The sequence below is a fragment of the Anser cygnoides genome, chromosome 15, assembly GCF_040182565.1.
Source record: "Anser cygnoides isolate HZ-2024a breed goose chromosome 15, Taihu_goose_T2T_genome, whole genome shotgun sequence".
Classification (NCBI taxonomy): Eukaryota; Metazoa; Chordata; class Aves; order Anseriformes; family Anatidae; genus Anser; species Anser cygnoides.
Window position 1 is genome coordinate 4684759 of NC_089887.1, and position 15627 is coordinate 4700385.

Sequence of the window (15627 nt, forward strand, 5' to 3'; positions counted from 1 at the left end):
TTTGCCCAGAATGAGTGTGAAAAAACTGTTGTTAATCTTTTTAGTCGATAATTCCTTTTTATTCCTTTTTTTTTTTTTTAAACATTATATGTGCTGCTGACTTGTGAGTTAGCTTACCGAGCCTGCAATTACCAAAAGAACTTGGGATATTTAAAATAAGGGTAAGGTTCCACATACCTTTTCCTCAGTAACAATGCTGACTTAAGGATTTTCCATTCCTCCTACTCTACTACTCAACCTTGTCCCCATCCTGCCCTTCACAACTGCTGCTATGGCTGCATTGGGAATGACAGGAACTAATCCAAGGGGGGGAGAAGAGTTTGATTAAAACAAATCAGCTCCCTGATTCAGTTCAGAGCGCGCTCCCAGAAATAGCTATAGGCACACGTCTAGAGGGACAAGGTGAGGAAGCATAGGAGTAAACAGAATGGAATGGTAATATCATAAAGCAATGTTACTGATTAACTCAACTTCGGGTAAAACTACTGATTAAAATACATCCAAAAAATTCTACACATTTGAAACTCTTGGTATTTTAAGATATTTTCCCTCCAGATAGTTTTTAAAAAGTCACTATTTTTCCCATTTACTCCTGTTGCTAAAAATGCATCCTCATTTCCCACAGACAAAAAACTTCGTTCACGTCAGTGAATGAAGGAGTACTAGAAAGGAAGATTTCTTTAAGATACCTCATCTTTTACCATTTATCATTCTTCCTCCTATGGCTATACTCATCTCAACCAAAAACAACTGTGTTATCGCACTAATGTTTATCAATCATATGTTCAAGAGCAGACTGACATTTTCAGACAATATTTGAGTACCAAAACCCAATTTGCATAATATTAGAATTTGCTACGAAAGCAGTAAAAATGAAGCATTATATTTTAATATCTGGAAGGCTTATATGGTACCAAACTCTACAAAGGTATTCACATATTTTATTATGTACATGTCTAACTATGTCTTTTGTAATTATTACATCTTGATAACGCAAGCGCCATTCTTTAAAACACATATTAATATGTAATGTAAACAATTATAAACAAATACTCCAAGAAAAGGCAAAGTTACAATAACGCAGAACAACCTGTGCTAAAGCCTTTGACTTCAGAAAACAGCAATGTTGCCAAGCCTGCTGCAATGCATACCATACACAATTTTACATTGCTGTTGATTAAGACCATTAGGCATGAATACTAACAAAAGTGAGCCTTATAGATGAGCAATAAATCAGGGTTCACTGCCTAAACTATGGAACAAAACTGAAATCCTTTCCCTAAAAACAACTTCAGTGTTCATGCAGTACATTATTACAATTATCCATTTAACTAAAGGCTTAGGCCAACATTTCCATAGAAGCACTGGTTCACAGTTAATACAGTCGTACTGTATCTCCACGGAAGTCTTCCTTGACTAGCAGTAATGTTTCACCTCCACTAACAATTTCAGATGTAAAGTATGCGGGCCGTATACTTATAGATATATCACGGCCAGCTCCGTTAAGCCCCACAGAGTCTTCCAGGCGGAACGATGCAGACATCCGCTGTACAGCCCGTTCATAGTCATTTCAAAGCTTCCCAGAAATTCTGAACTTGCTTAATATGAAAGACTCAAATACAGGCAGAGGTCATCCATAAAAGTTCCCAAAATATCAGACTTCCCACACAGGAAATACTGAAGTTGCACAAGGAGTCCAGTGATATCCAACGGCTTTTCCAACGAGCACAGCTGATGTGTTGGGATTGTCTGGCAGGCAGCAAACTGACTACCAAGCAGTAGCTGTATCCAGAAATACCACGCAAATACAAGAGAGATACACGTGTAAATATATGTGTGCATGTATGCATACTTTCCCCCAAAAATATATAAAACAGATAAATGTATAGATATTTGTCTGGGGGAATGAAAGCAACACAATTCCAGGAAGAAAAAAAGCAGGATAAGCCGAGGAATCCTGATCCTGCATAATGCTATATTTATATCAGCAAGACTTTGACCCTCTGCAATTAATACAGAAAATTAATTTTATGCTTACCTGTCAATTTGTTTTCTGAAAATTAGTACTTGCTCCAAAGCTGAATCAAGTACCTTCAAGGCCCTAGAGCAGTCAATATGTCTAAACAAGGGTAAAGGAAGCCAGAGAAAGCATTCATCTAAATTTAATATCTCTATGAATATATAATTTAGTACATCATATAGTGAAGCTGAAGAACTAAATCTTGTAGTTAACATTGTTTCCAGAAATAAATTAGAAGATGCATACATAATTATGTAAAGATGACATCTGGCTCTCTAGCTGAAGATGCAAACTTGAGAAAAATCAATAAGTTTACATTGAAAGACTGGAGAGACAGGAAGTCTCTCGTGAATTTTTCCGCTGCCCTTTCTATTAGTTTGCTACCTATTCATCTTTTCTTTTAATTTAAAAAAATAAAAGAAAAAGACTCAATCATAAAAGCCTTCACTCTCCCCCCCTTACAGGAATAAGAAAATCATTGGGGTACTACTAAAATAATAGTAAGAGAAAAATTACTGTGTTACTATAATTAAAATTGAAGTATCAACTACACAGATATTTGCCTGGGAATACAAGGGTCAATGATTTACTACAGACACCTTATTTTCTGGAATATAAAAGGGTATTGTGTTTATAGCATTTATGCAAAAAAAATTAAGTTGCATTCTCCAGCTTTCTGGTCATCAGTTTTTTAGTTGGTCAAACAGTATGATTAATTTTCACTAAGTTTTATGTTGATTTTTGAGCCCCAAAATAAGACTTACTAACAGAAAGGTTGAAGACTGTTTTATTAGTTATTTTGTTGATCTAAAAGTTAAGATTGAAGTGCATGAGGTATATTGGCCTCAGATTTTTCAAAATCTGAAAAAACATGTAAAGAGCATGTATTTTTTAAGTACTTAAAACCAACACTTTAATCTGATGTACTTCTAAGGATCATTCATTAAGTAGGCAGTGCAAACTGACAGACTGACTTAGAGAATCACTTTACCAGTAAGGAGTTACTAATTAGCATGATAGAGTTAGTAGCTAATAAAAATTTCATTGTTCAATTTGAAATAAAGCTATTTCAGTAAACGCTCCATGAAATGTTTTGCTGAGAGGCAATACATTTCTGAACTTAAGTTTATCCTGTGACCTTTCAGTTTGCCTACATCTGCTCATTTCAGAGTTTCCATTTTCTTTGTGCTATAAATATAACCAGATCTGATCCTCACCATTTTTTCTGCCTTTTGCACTTGTCCACTTAACAATAAAATGCATAATTCATATATTACTGACATCTACAACACCATGATTTTGACTGATGTTTTCAGCATACTATCATGTAGAAAACTTATCAAGCAGCAATGACTCTTTGCGTGAGTCAAAAAAAATTTACCCACTCTCTCAAGAGTAAGAGATTTAAAATATGCAAACTATATATAAAAAAATAAGAAATTTCTATTTTATATAAAGAACTGTAGTCTTCAGATGAAGACTTATAGATGCCGTTTTGAGTGTCAATAAATCGTGAGCAGCAATAATTCAATGATACGTTCAACAATATTTTTTTCATCATATTATTGAGTTTGGACTACAAGCAAGGAAAAATGAGTGCTAAGTTCACAAAAAGTACTGATTGTATATTTTAAGCAAGCTCTTATGTCTTTGAAACTTGACTTCACCTCCCACAAACTCTAGCCCTAAGGTCTGTGTTTTAATCGCATACCATCAAATAACATTTCCATAAAGCTCTGAGGTCCCCGGATCAATGCTATCATAGCCTCTTCACTGTCCTTGTAGAGGCCACTAAAATTCATTCATTTATATATATATTCATAAATGTAAAGAATGTTAAGGCAGAAAGCCTATTTCCTTATTACCTTAGAATACAAAGTACAATGCCAGCAGGTAGAAATCAGCAACTTTATACTCCTATGAATCCATAATCACTAAATTCTATAAAAATGTTTAATAGCTTTAGTGTGATTGTACTAAACTCAAACATTTCCCCCCCTTTCTTGCACCTTTAGATAAAAATTGATGTCCTCAAATCAGTTAAGTTATACCAACATAAGACTAAATGACACTCACATGTAGCAAAATATCACGTATTTGGTGTCACCTTCAAGTAATCAGATTCATACAGTACAACAGGGCTTGAATCGAATCTTACAACCCTGGCAAATCAAATGACGTCTAACATTATTCTTTTTGGCTACACAGCTTCATTTTACTTTAGGTTTAAAGACCAGCAGCACTCAACTCCTAAACGAGGCGAGATACTACAGTTCATAGAACTCAGGATACATCATTGTGTTTGCAATTCCTTGTTGACCGATGATGTTTGCACGTGTTCTACCGAGGTGTTGAGCTTCTATTTGGCACAAACAAGCTTAATGAAATTCTGCACTTGAGAGTTTATGCCTGTCTTCTACTGAGCTAATGGAAAGGAATGAGAGGTGGGAGAAACAGCTATGGAATTCAGACAGCTTCCCTGTTTTTCTGTTGTTCAAAAATCTATTTCTTGGACTATTCTCTCCCTGACTGTACACTCAAGCACTTCAGAAAGGAGAAAGACTTCACCTAGCAAGATTGTTCCCTACTTGGTGAATTTCTCCTTTCTACTTAGCTTCTTCTAAGGACTGCTCTGATTGCAAGAACAAAGCACTCAGCCTAGTTGAATAGATTCACTGCCTGCAAATGAAGCGTCTTCAAGATCTCGCTTTTTCGAGGCAGTTTGCTGCCAGTGTCTCATGATTCCTTCTCTGGGATGAATTAATTTTCTTGTCAGATTGCTTTCTTCTGAGAAAAGCCTTCTCTCTGCAAATATCATCGTATCTTTTGCTAAGACTTACCAGTTTTATCTAATTTTGTTACTTGAGTAAAGCAAGTATCTTCATTTTGAAATGTGTGATTTTAAATATTAACTACAACAAAATCAACTTTTTGCCATCAGTGTATTCATTGAGAACTCAATTTCTGCAGTACTGCTCTCAAATAAAAGGCTTTTCAAAGAAAGGAAGATCTCTAACGACACATTCTGAACTTCTTTGCCTAAGCTTCTACATTATCTCCTTTTAGCTTATGTGGATTTCTCCTTAGACTTGCTTGCATGCTTACTATTTTCTTTATTTTTTTTCCAAAGCTGAAACATTATGAAGCTTCCAAAGAAGGACAACATGCAGTGTTCAGATTCGTTATCTACAGATAAACCAGAATGCTGCATAGACATGCCCTCAAAGAACATAACCAGAAGCTATTCATTCCGGGAATGAACACCTTAGTGCAATATTCACGTTCTCATCCAGTGCCTCCACCATTCAGCATAAGACTTCAGAAGCAAATATAGGGACCTGGAGCCAGTAAAACCAAAGTGCTATTAGAACTGACATTTTCTCTTACTCCAGTGGTATTTTCTGATGCGTCTAGCCCCTCCACAAGATGCTTTTATTGGGTATTTTTTTCCCAAGCAGCTGTATTTTTAAGAGGTCAACTGTTGCTCAGAAACAGTCTTGCTTTTACCATTAACATTTCAGAAGACAGGCCGAAGTAGGAAAATTTTACCCAGAGAGAAACGCTTTTGGGGATAATGTCAAAACTCTAGAAATTTAGCACAAGATGACATTTGCACAAGAGAATAAGGTTTACCTCACTTACTGAAGTGGTAAACTACAAGGATTTCCATACTTTCTTCTCCATCATTAAAAGTTAAAAAAGGGGAAAAGGCACTCATATGGAAAATTCACACCCATGACATAACTTTAAAAAAAAAAGCATCTCAAAGCAACAAGATTCTCAAAATTTAATTTAAGACCCAGGTTTTAGATGAACAATTTTGTCTGTCAGCATCTCTGATGTTTAACATTTTGGATCCTCTTGAAAGCCATTCATAGCTGACCAGTTTGGGAATTTAAAGAGTTTTGAACATATACGTTGTACATGTGAGCTTCCATAAACTTACGCTAACAGCAGGTAAAAAGAATATTTTTTGAAACGTAGCTGAGTCTTGAGTTCTTTTCTAGATCCCTAATTTTAGATGCAACAAATGAGAACAACCCTAGTGAAAACTCTCCCTTGTCCAAGAAGTTGCTATTCTTTCAGTGGGAATTTCGTCTATTTTTTCTTTACAGTTCATTTTTTTTTAATTAAAAAACATTGATCTCCCTTTATATTTATCAAGGTTCAATCTGTTTACAATGAAAAAGGTAGCTCACCATCTCTAGAAAGTCCAAGAGTCCTAAATAAAGCAGCACAAGAAAAAGGAGATTTAATATTAAGTTATCCAAATAAAGGTAAGATGTCTATATGACATCTTGATTACAGAAAACTAAAGGTACTGGAAAAATCTTTCATTAGCGCTTTCCCAGTTGCAAAGAGTCGGATGAAATACAACACACTGGCTTGGTTGCAGGCCAAGCCTTCTCCCCAGAAGCCAGCAGTCACCAGGTGAACTACATTTTCCCCCATTCAGAAGTATACTATAAACTTTTCTAAGCAACAGTCCTAATTCTGCATTGTTCTCAAATGTGGAAATAAAATAGATTGAAGTTCTATTGCACAGTACAATCAGCCATCATTCGCTGCTACAATACTCAACCTTTTTATTAAAAAAACACCACATACATGTATCAAAAGAATGTAAGATGAACTACTCATTATTTTTAACTAGAGGTCTGAAATAAAAACTGTTATCATTTCCAATTGGTTTCTAACTGGATTGTGAACCACAAATCAAAGTGATTCAAGAAGAGCATTTCTATTTATTTGAGTGAAGTTAAGGGTAAGCTCTTATAATGGGGTCTCAAAAATCAAGAATCAGAAGCTTACAGAGAGTTACCCAAACCAGATATAGGCATCGTGGAACAGTTTGCCCCACCACTGACAGCCAGAAAACAGAGGTTCATGTTTTCTCTTCAGTGCAGCAAGCATACAACCATACCACCACACACCCCACCACCACCTTGCTCATAACTCTAACCACCCCTTTGTAGGCCACTGTGCAGCACAATTTAGGACCAGTTCTCCACTTTCTCTATTCAACAACGTGCACTACTTTTTAATGTTTTAGGATATAACAAAGAAATCAAAGACACTCTTGGTAACCATCACACAGTAAAAAGAAGAAACTATGGCTTGTAGTAGGGAACACTTGAAGACAAGTGAAAGGTTAGAGAGCAAAGAGTCTGAAGATCATCTAGAAAGCAGATGCTTGTGCTTTCTTCCTTTCAGAAGGCACTATACTTAGTAATTGCTACAGGTGCTGAAGTTATTCTTCCAGGTAGAGAAAGCTACCCCAATTTCTATACACTGCCCTGCCCCAACTAATTTCACCAGAAACTTAGCCTAAATTCTACTTCAACAGAAACAGGAGCAATTCACAGATTTGCAGCATTAGAGCATAAAAAACACTGCAGAAATTAGAAATGAAAAACATAAATACGTAAAGAATACTATCCGGTGTCATTTCATCTGAGATTACTTTACTGTAGGCCAAGGCCAGGAGAGGAAAAGATCAAGTGTAAGCAAGCTGACAATTCCGTCTTAAAGAGGCACTTTCACAGCCAACAGATCTACTATATATAAAGAAGAAAATTGACTGAAAATGGGAGAGCAAAAGAAAAGGCTAGCTACTAGTTACTGCTACCATGAGTTAAATCAAATTCAGAATGTATTATCAAAACATGCTGACAAGAAGTTTGCAGAAATTATTTTTGCAATAAAAAATGAGCAGGCAGGCAAAAATAATGTCAAATTGGCTGTCTAAATAAAAACAGTTAAGCAGCAGTGTCCAAAACAATCAAAGATTCACTGATCATTAAAATTATTTAACACTGCAGGTGTTTTTTTTTTTTTAAATAAAATACTTCTCTATAATATGTTTGATATTACATTAAGTCTATTTTATTCATACTTGAATTTCTGCAGTGTTTCAAATGGAATAACGCATAATTGTTCCTATGTATTCAAGAGAGAATATAATCACATCCAAAACTCAAACACTTTGATTTGAAATATTTGCTAGCAGAACAAATCTATTAGTATTTATGATGTGTCTTACATTAAATATGAATTCTCAGTTGTAACTAACATAACCAAATAAAATTGGAAATGAGCTGATGGAACACTTCAGATTCATTTTCTCCAAAAGTAAATTAAAAATACGCAAATTAAAAAAGTACAGTAACTACTGCGGTAACAGTGTACACAACAATCACTTATATTTACCCCAATATATCATCTTGTCAGAGGCAATTTTTGACCATCTGAAAGAAAAGCGTCTGAGAAAGTGTTTTAGCCTCCTTAGGTGTTCCTCCTCTTCCTGTTCTTTGTATTCTGATGGGACTATTAGAATTGCAGCAAGAATTGGAATGGTGGCAGAGCATTTGCATCATCTCAGAGCTAATGCATGGCCTGGTCTGCCCAGACCCATTCCGATGCAAGATAAGCAAGTGTTCAAGTTTGTTTTGGAGCAGAAAAGAGACTACACTTAAAAAAAAAGTCACCACCACCAAAAACAATAATTTATCAAGGTGAAATAACCAAGAGGCTATTAAGGATAGAGCTGTTGAAAGAGTAACCGCATGGGTGCGGAAAACGTCCAGTTCTGGTGTGTGCTTTCAGCCCCAGTGCACAATTACAGCTGTGGTGAGCTGCGGTGCCAGCCTGTGGACCATCCACGCTTAGCAAAGGAGGGAAGTTTTACAGAGATTTTACTGAGGGTTATAGAGTTCTAGTGGGGACAGGTGCCACTCTACCCAAGGTAAAAATGTCTGGTAAGAAGAAAACATATCAGTCAAATATTAAAGGCTGTGAAACCCACAAAGACCACCTGTGGGCAGGCCCCAGGTGAATCCAAGCCTCAGTACTCTGCGTTGGTTCACTTTCTTGAAAAACTTGGAATTTAGATTATCCACGAGCTGACTGAGCAATCCCAGGGCTACACATCACACATGATGCAGCTGGGACATCCAAACCACCCAAACGCTACAGGATTACCTCCTGTGCTATACAGTCATGAGGCTAAGAAGTGAGGTGTAAAGCAAGCACTGTAGAGGAACGTTAGCAATACAGAATGTTTCTTGCATTTAATTGCCTGGATTTCACATTCTACCCGTCATCTTGAATTACTAGCACATTATAATTCATATATTAACTTTTAGAGGGACTAAGGGTACTATAGCTGTTATCAAGGCTAGCGGAATCCAGAAACAAAAAAAAGGGAAAAAAATATTTGTGATAATAACAGTGAAATAAGTGCAATAAAAAGAGAGAAAACTTAAACGAAGCATTAAAACAAGCGTAAGGATGAAATTTAAACTAACCAACATAAAGCTAAAACCAGAAGTCAGTTGTGTTCTTCAGTTTTCTGTAAATAAGGTTTTAACTAGATTTTGTCTTTCAAAAAAACTTTATTGCATCTATACATAACTTGAGCTTCTATCCAAATCATTAATTCCAACAATAAACCCTTCTCCATCATACTAACAGTAAGTAACATTTACATAAGCTTACTTTGCAATTTATCCATACCATCTTATTTTTTTTAGCATTTTAAATTTAGCTTTTTACTGTGAATTAACCTAGAATAGCTAGCCGCAGCTATTTTTAAGCTTCACAACACCTACAGTCTTCCTTATTTATTTATTTCTGAGCTAAATAGCTAAATCCAAAGTGACAGAAGCAGCGTAAGTCAAAGATTTATACTTTCAATTAATTGAACACTGCAAACAAATGAAGCGTCAACTTTCTTCATCAACATAACTTTTGTTTTAAAAGTTCAGGGTTTAAGTTTAGATTAGAAACATTTCAAGAAGTAAATTATGACATGAGCATCTGAATACAAAAATAACTTCTCCACCCTGCAAAGTCTATCTTTCAAAAATTTGAATGAATATGCAATTGCTATAGGAGATGTAGAAAGTGGAAATTGAATAGGCTAATATATGGAATTCTTATTATCAGACAACTAGCATAGTAATAAGACTGATATCTCTCAAATGAAATGAAAACCAAGGAAGCATGACTGCAATACCATCCAACTCTAAGTGCTCTCTATTTTATTCTGACTTCTGAAGTTTTGCCTCATTCTGGAAAAAACAGATTCCTAGAGTTTCTCAGTCTGTTATTGTTGGGCCAATATTCATAGTCTTAAAGAGACAAAAATCAACATATGCACAGGGAAGAAGCACAAGCACAAACTGAAGTTAGTACTTGTGATGGAGTAAGTTATCCTGTGACCTCAAAACGCACAGACATCATTCCGTGAAACTCAGTTACTAGTGTAGGGTTTAAGTGTTCTGAAATATCCCAGATTCTCAAACTCTGTTCTCAATATATTTTTTTTTGTTCCTACTTCTTCAACTCCACATTTCTTATTAGCATTTCCGATATAAACATATAGGTGCTGTAGGCACATATGCGGGGGAACGTTAAAGATTATCTGCCATGTTTAAATAAATAACAAAATTCAGAGGAACTCCAGTGAGATAGGAATTTAGCCACAAATAAAAATCAAAAAAAACTCTTCAGATTCTTCAGACTACATTTCTAAATTCTACCATTTTTTTTTGTATTCTCTAAACTAGGAACAATGATAACGTTCATTAGAATGGAAACAAAACAAAATCTGAAACATCTTAAAGGCCAAAAAATTTCAAAGAATGAAATTGCCATTTTTAAATTATAGTCTTACAAATAAAACTAAATCCTGACACTCAAAGGTATATTCTGTAATTCTTGGTACATTTTTTTCCAAGATTCTTAGTTTTTAATGACTAATTCTTAAAGTAATTATTTTTAGGCAATAGGCTTCAAACTTCCCACCTTAGTAAATATATAAGATTGAATTAATTTATATAAGATCAAATTAATTATAACCAGAAAATATTTACAGCCCAGGCACAAAACAGATTTGCAGTGTTATGAACTGCCTCTCTTACGTATATATTAGCATTTTTTTGATGCTGCAATTGATGCATACTTGACCTAAGGCAATTTGAGGTTTTGTACTTCATTACCTACATGTTAAACGACAGGTAATCAACTGCCTAATATTTCTAAACAGTTGTTGGTTTTTAAGGCTATGTTTGGAAACTTACATTTCTAAAAATAGAATACTGTTCGGTAATTAGGTCTAATTTGCCATTTTGCTTTTCTTTTCAAACATGCAGTATAGGGGTGGAAGGGACTGACAGAGATTTTTCTATCCCTTAGGGGTTAACATTTGTATAGCTGTCTCTCTTTGTTGCCACAACCCAGTTTGAAAAGAAAGAACCATCTGCCCAGCTGTCTGGAATGCAGCTCTGTCTGATAATTCCCATGGTGAAAAATAACATTTCACAAAACCCATGCACTGAGGAAACCGATTTACTCTTCTAATGACTAGGCTATCAAGCAACACCTTTGGAAGCCATGCAAAACAAACTTTGTTTTCAGTTTGAAACTGATGCTTTCCTTAACTTTTCTATTGGATACTATTTTTAAGGGTTACCAGTTTTGCAACTTGACTCATGGAATATAGTAATTATATTAAAAAGGGTCAATACAAAATGTATTGTTGTTTGATTACTACCAGCACTGCTGTGAATGGTCCTAAGAAATGAATGATCTAAGTATGATATTTTAATAACAATTCTGATGTGAAAGAATAAACTAAATAGAAAACTTATAAAAAGTGTTAGAAGTGACATGTTATGTGATTACTATCAGAATACTGCTTGTGGACATTTGTGTTGTTTCCCCCCCCCCCCCCCCCCCCCCAAGGTTTTGCCTTCTATTCCCTCCCTCCCCCCCAGCATTACAACTACTGTTCAGACCAACTCAAAAGAGTACAGAATAGTAAATTATATACACATTCCTAAGCATCTTTAAATAAATGGCATTGTTTTTATTATTTTTGACTTCATATTTCATCATCTTTCTGAGAGAGCAGATGGGGAAGATGTTTACTTATGTAGTAGGGAACATTTCAACATAGAGGATGCAATAAACTCCCGTGTCTTCTGAAGATCTTGAACACTGGGTGTACAAAGCCTAGCTATTCTCATTTGTTACAGTTCACTAGCTTTAAGACTGAACTAAGTCTATCTTTTGCCCTATCTTTTTAAAATTCAATAGTGTGCAAAGTCTTCCAGGTTCCAGAAAAAAAAAAAAAATCAAATACACAAAGTTTGGCTCTCAAACTAACCCAGAACCATAGGCTTGTACTCCAGGCAGTGTCTTCTACTGTTTCAGTTATCATTAAATAGGGTACTAATCATAGAATCATTCAAGTTAGAAAAAGCCTCTAAAATCACCTAGTCCAACCCTTAATCTAGTACTTTAGTCCACCACTAAACCATGCTACTAAGTTCTACATATTTCTTGAAGACCTCCAGGGATGGTGACTTCCCTGGGCAGCCTGTTCCAATACCACACAACCCTTTGAGTAATGAAATTTCTCCTAACATCCAAACTAAGAGCTCCTTCACTTAGTCTGAACTGCCTAAGGATACCTTGTGACCGAAAAGGTTATGAAATGAGAAAAGGGGCTTGCAACTGTGTTTTATCTATGCAATCACTACCTCAAGTGCTTTCCCATATCTCATGTATTCACAACACAATTAAGCTTCGAACTAAGTAACACTTCATCTGTTTCAGCATCAGAAGTCAAAACTCACCTAAATGAGCTGTTATTTTTGCCTACCAGTTTGCAGAACTGTAGGTTACCTAGCTGAAAAGCTATTGCAAGATTTGTTGTTAAGGACAGTAGAAGATTTCAAATCTTTCTCTGCTTGTTAGTGAGAATAAAGTTCGACATTTTTCTACAGATTTATAAATCTTTATATCAGGACATTGCATATTCTTTGATTCCTGAGTTCTGAAGCTATGTCAGACAGCATCAGTCTGAGGAAACTAGGTTACTTACTAAAGGAAACTATGATACTTAGTAAATCACAACAAACTTACTTTCTTCTGAAGTGGATGTTTGCTCAAAGAGTACATAGCTGCCCCCTTTTCCTGTATGGTTGGGTATTCCTTCCCTTGTTGTTTCTGGTAGCAGGAAGAAGTTGTTGAGATGAGTCAGATATGTTTGTGAAGCAATTGTCTATTTATAAGAACAGCATATATACACATCAAGTATCTTCTTCTTGAGCAGAACAAAGAAACTGCAGTCCTCATTTAGAGCTTCAGTCTCTCTAATTAGAAATTAGCTTCTTTTTCCAAATAACTTCCTGCCAGGGATATAGCCATATTGCCCCACGACTATTTCTTTCTTCTACCTATGATTTCTATTTTCTTTTACACACACAACTGCAATGAATCACGAACTTGAGCAAAGAACTTCTTCCAGGACCACTGTTTAGGTTGTTTAAGTGCACACCAACCTCCTTGTACAAGAGGGCCAAAAGGCTGGAGATTACTTCTTGCAGCTGGGAAGGGTTCAGCTTCTACTCCAGCACTGCCACTTGGTCTTCAGCAAACATACTGACTCCCTTAGGTCTATAACTGATAAATACTGATATCACAAGCATATGCATAACCATTCCTGTGATCTAATAGCACAGTTAACCCACTGCCCCATCTGGTCTTCAGGACAGTCTTGAAATGTGAAAGTTGTAAAATCCTTCACCTTTAATCAGTGATTAGTCAAGTAAGAATGAAACGCATCACATCATTTATCCGCACAAGAGTTTTCCAGTTATCAAAATTAACTCTTAAATTGAACTAAACTAAAAGGGTAGTTGTCATGTAACAACAACAACAAGAAAAGTCACCTATAGCACAGGAATAAGTAGTGGTGTGACTACCATGGATGTTTGCAGGAAATGGGGAAATAGAAAGCACCAGTAAAATTAATTTCCCCCCACGTTTCTTCGCCATCCAAACAATTTAAAGCAGGATTTAACAGAATAAAGAGTAGAGATATTGTACAGCATTATTCTGCATATTTTTTGAAGGACCTCAACACAGATTAGCTGTCCATCTGAACTCTGGAACAAAGTGTTGGGAAGCATTATTTTAAAAGTCTGGTGGCATTCCTGAAGCTGAGTTCCCCACACACACAATTAGCAACAACTTGTACATTAAAAAAAATAATAATTCTTACAAATATTAATTGTAGGCAAATAAACAGCTGTTAAGCATGCAACGTGTTATTTAGCCAATTATTTTTATACAGGACATTTTGACTAGTGCTCATTCCAATACATTGTCCCAATCAGTTTGAGAGGACACTTACTGTTAACACAAAATGAACAGGCAATATGGAAAAGATCCCAGAACTATGAACCAAGTCTCTTTCCTTATCTTTCCCTCCCCCTTTAATTACAAGCTATTATGCTCTTCTAGACTGTCTCTTATCTTCACTTCTGCATCCTTGGCGTTACAATAAACTATTATCAGCTCCTCTCCATCTTCAAATAGCAAGTGGAAATTTTTGTATTGAAAAATTTAATTTCACATTGCTCCAACACTATATGTGCTCTGTCCCCTGATTTCTCAATCCTACAGTAAAATTATGCTCCATTTTGTATGCACGGAAAACTCAAGACATAACCTTACTACACCACATGAAAAGGGAGACCGCTCTCCTCTTTGACATGATAATTAAATAAAAGAGATATGTAACTGCACTGCTCCCAAGCGCAATACCATTATATACCATCATATATCCAAGATTAATTCCTCACTTGAGTGGGCGCCAGGCTAAATTCAGACAAAATATAGTAAATTAGCTTTTGCACTTCATTAATACTGCCAGTTTCACACTTGATGTCCAGTACATAAAAGATAGGAAGCTTATATGAGGTTAAACAAACAACAGAACTAGATGACAAAACAAAGTTATTGGGATTAAAAAAAATATACTGTTAACTTAAAAAAAAAAAAAAAGAGGAAGTATATGATGTTGAATTGCTCAATCTTAGTTCTTCACTAAATAATGCTTTTCTATACGTCACAGTTCCAAATTCTAATGCACACTAATTGTGTATTGCACTCAAATTTCAAGGTTTTTTTTTTTGTCAAAATTTGTTTGAAAATATATTTCTCAGTATTTTAATATAAAGGTAAATCTTATTAAAGCTACCCGATGTCATTATGATAATTAAAATGTTTATGTACAAATGAAGCAAAGCTGTTTGATGCTGCAACTGTTTATCCTGACAAATGCTTTAACTTGCTGTATGTGTGCACATTTGTGCACACTCTGACTGGGGATTAGTCATGTCTCTGGCAATGCTTCTTCTCAATCTTCAGAAACACTTCAGATAAATACACAAGTTCTCATGGTTGGTTCTCTCAGTCACAGCTTCGATGCCCATCAATAAAAAAAAAAAAATCTTCAACTAATTGAGCTTCACTTTTCCAAGTGCACCTTTTCTCATTTTGACACCCATAGGCAGGCAAATAAACCATATCCTTCAGTGTGTTTCATCCGAACTGTCAGAAATGTATGAAGGAAAATAGAAAAGCCAAGTTGCAATAAAACTCTGACCCTGATGAAGTTACTGGGACCTCAGCTGTATAGTGGATGTAGTGGAGCAACTTGCCTGAAATGTTATTGCCTTTGAAACATAAAGGCCATTTTCTGGGGATCCTTTTCTCTCAAGAAGGTTGCTGGACAGCCAAGAAGCTACCAA

The 15627-nt window shown here is 35.6% G+C and overlaps 1 protein-coding gene across 5 annotated transcripts in view; it reads right to left on the reverse strand.

Annotated features, from left to right (window-relative positions):
* SDK1 (sidekick cell adhesion molecule 1) overlaps positions 1-15627 on the reverse strand; it is a 393312-nt gene that overhangs the window by 351015 nt on the left and 26670 nt on the right. For 3 of the 5 annotated variants that reach the window (XM_048061197.2, XM_048061189.2, XM_048061203.2), the window contains one exon: positions 12953-13036. The exons of the other annotated variants lie outside the window; for them this stretch is intronic. In XM_048061197.2, the coding sequence (XP_047917154.2) occupies positions 12953-13036 (84 nt within the window). The remainder of the gene's footprint in view (positions 1-12952; positions 13037-15627) is intronic. 5 annotated transcript variants of the gene reach the window in all.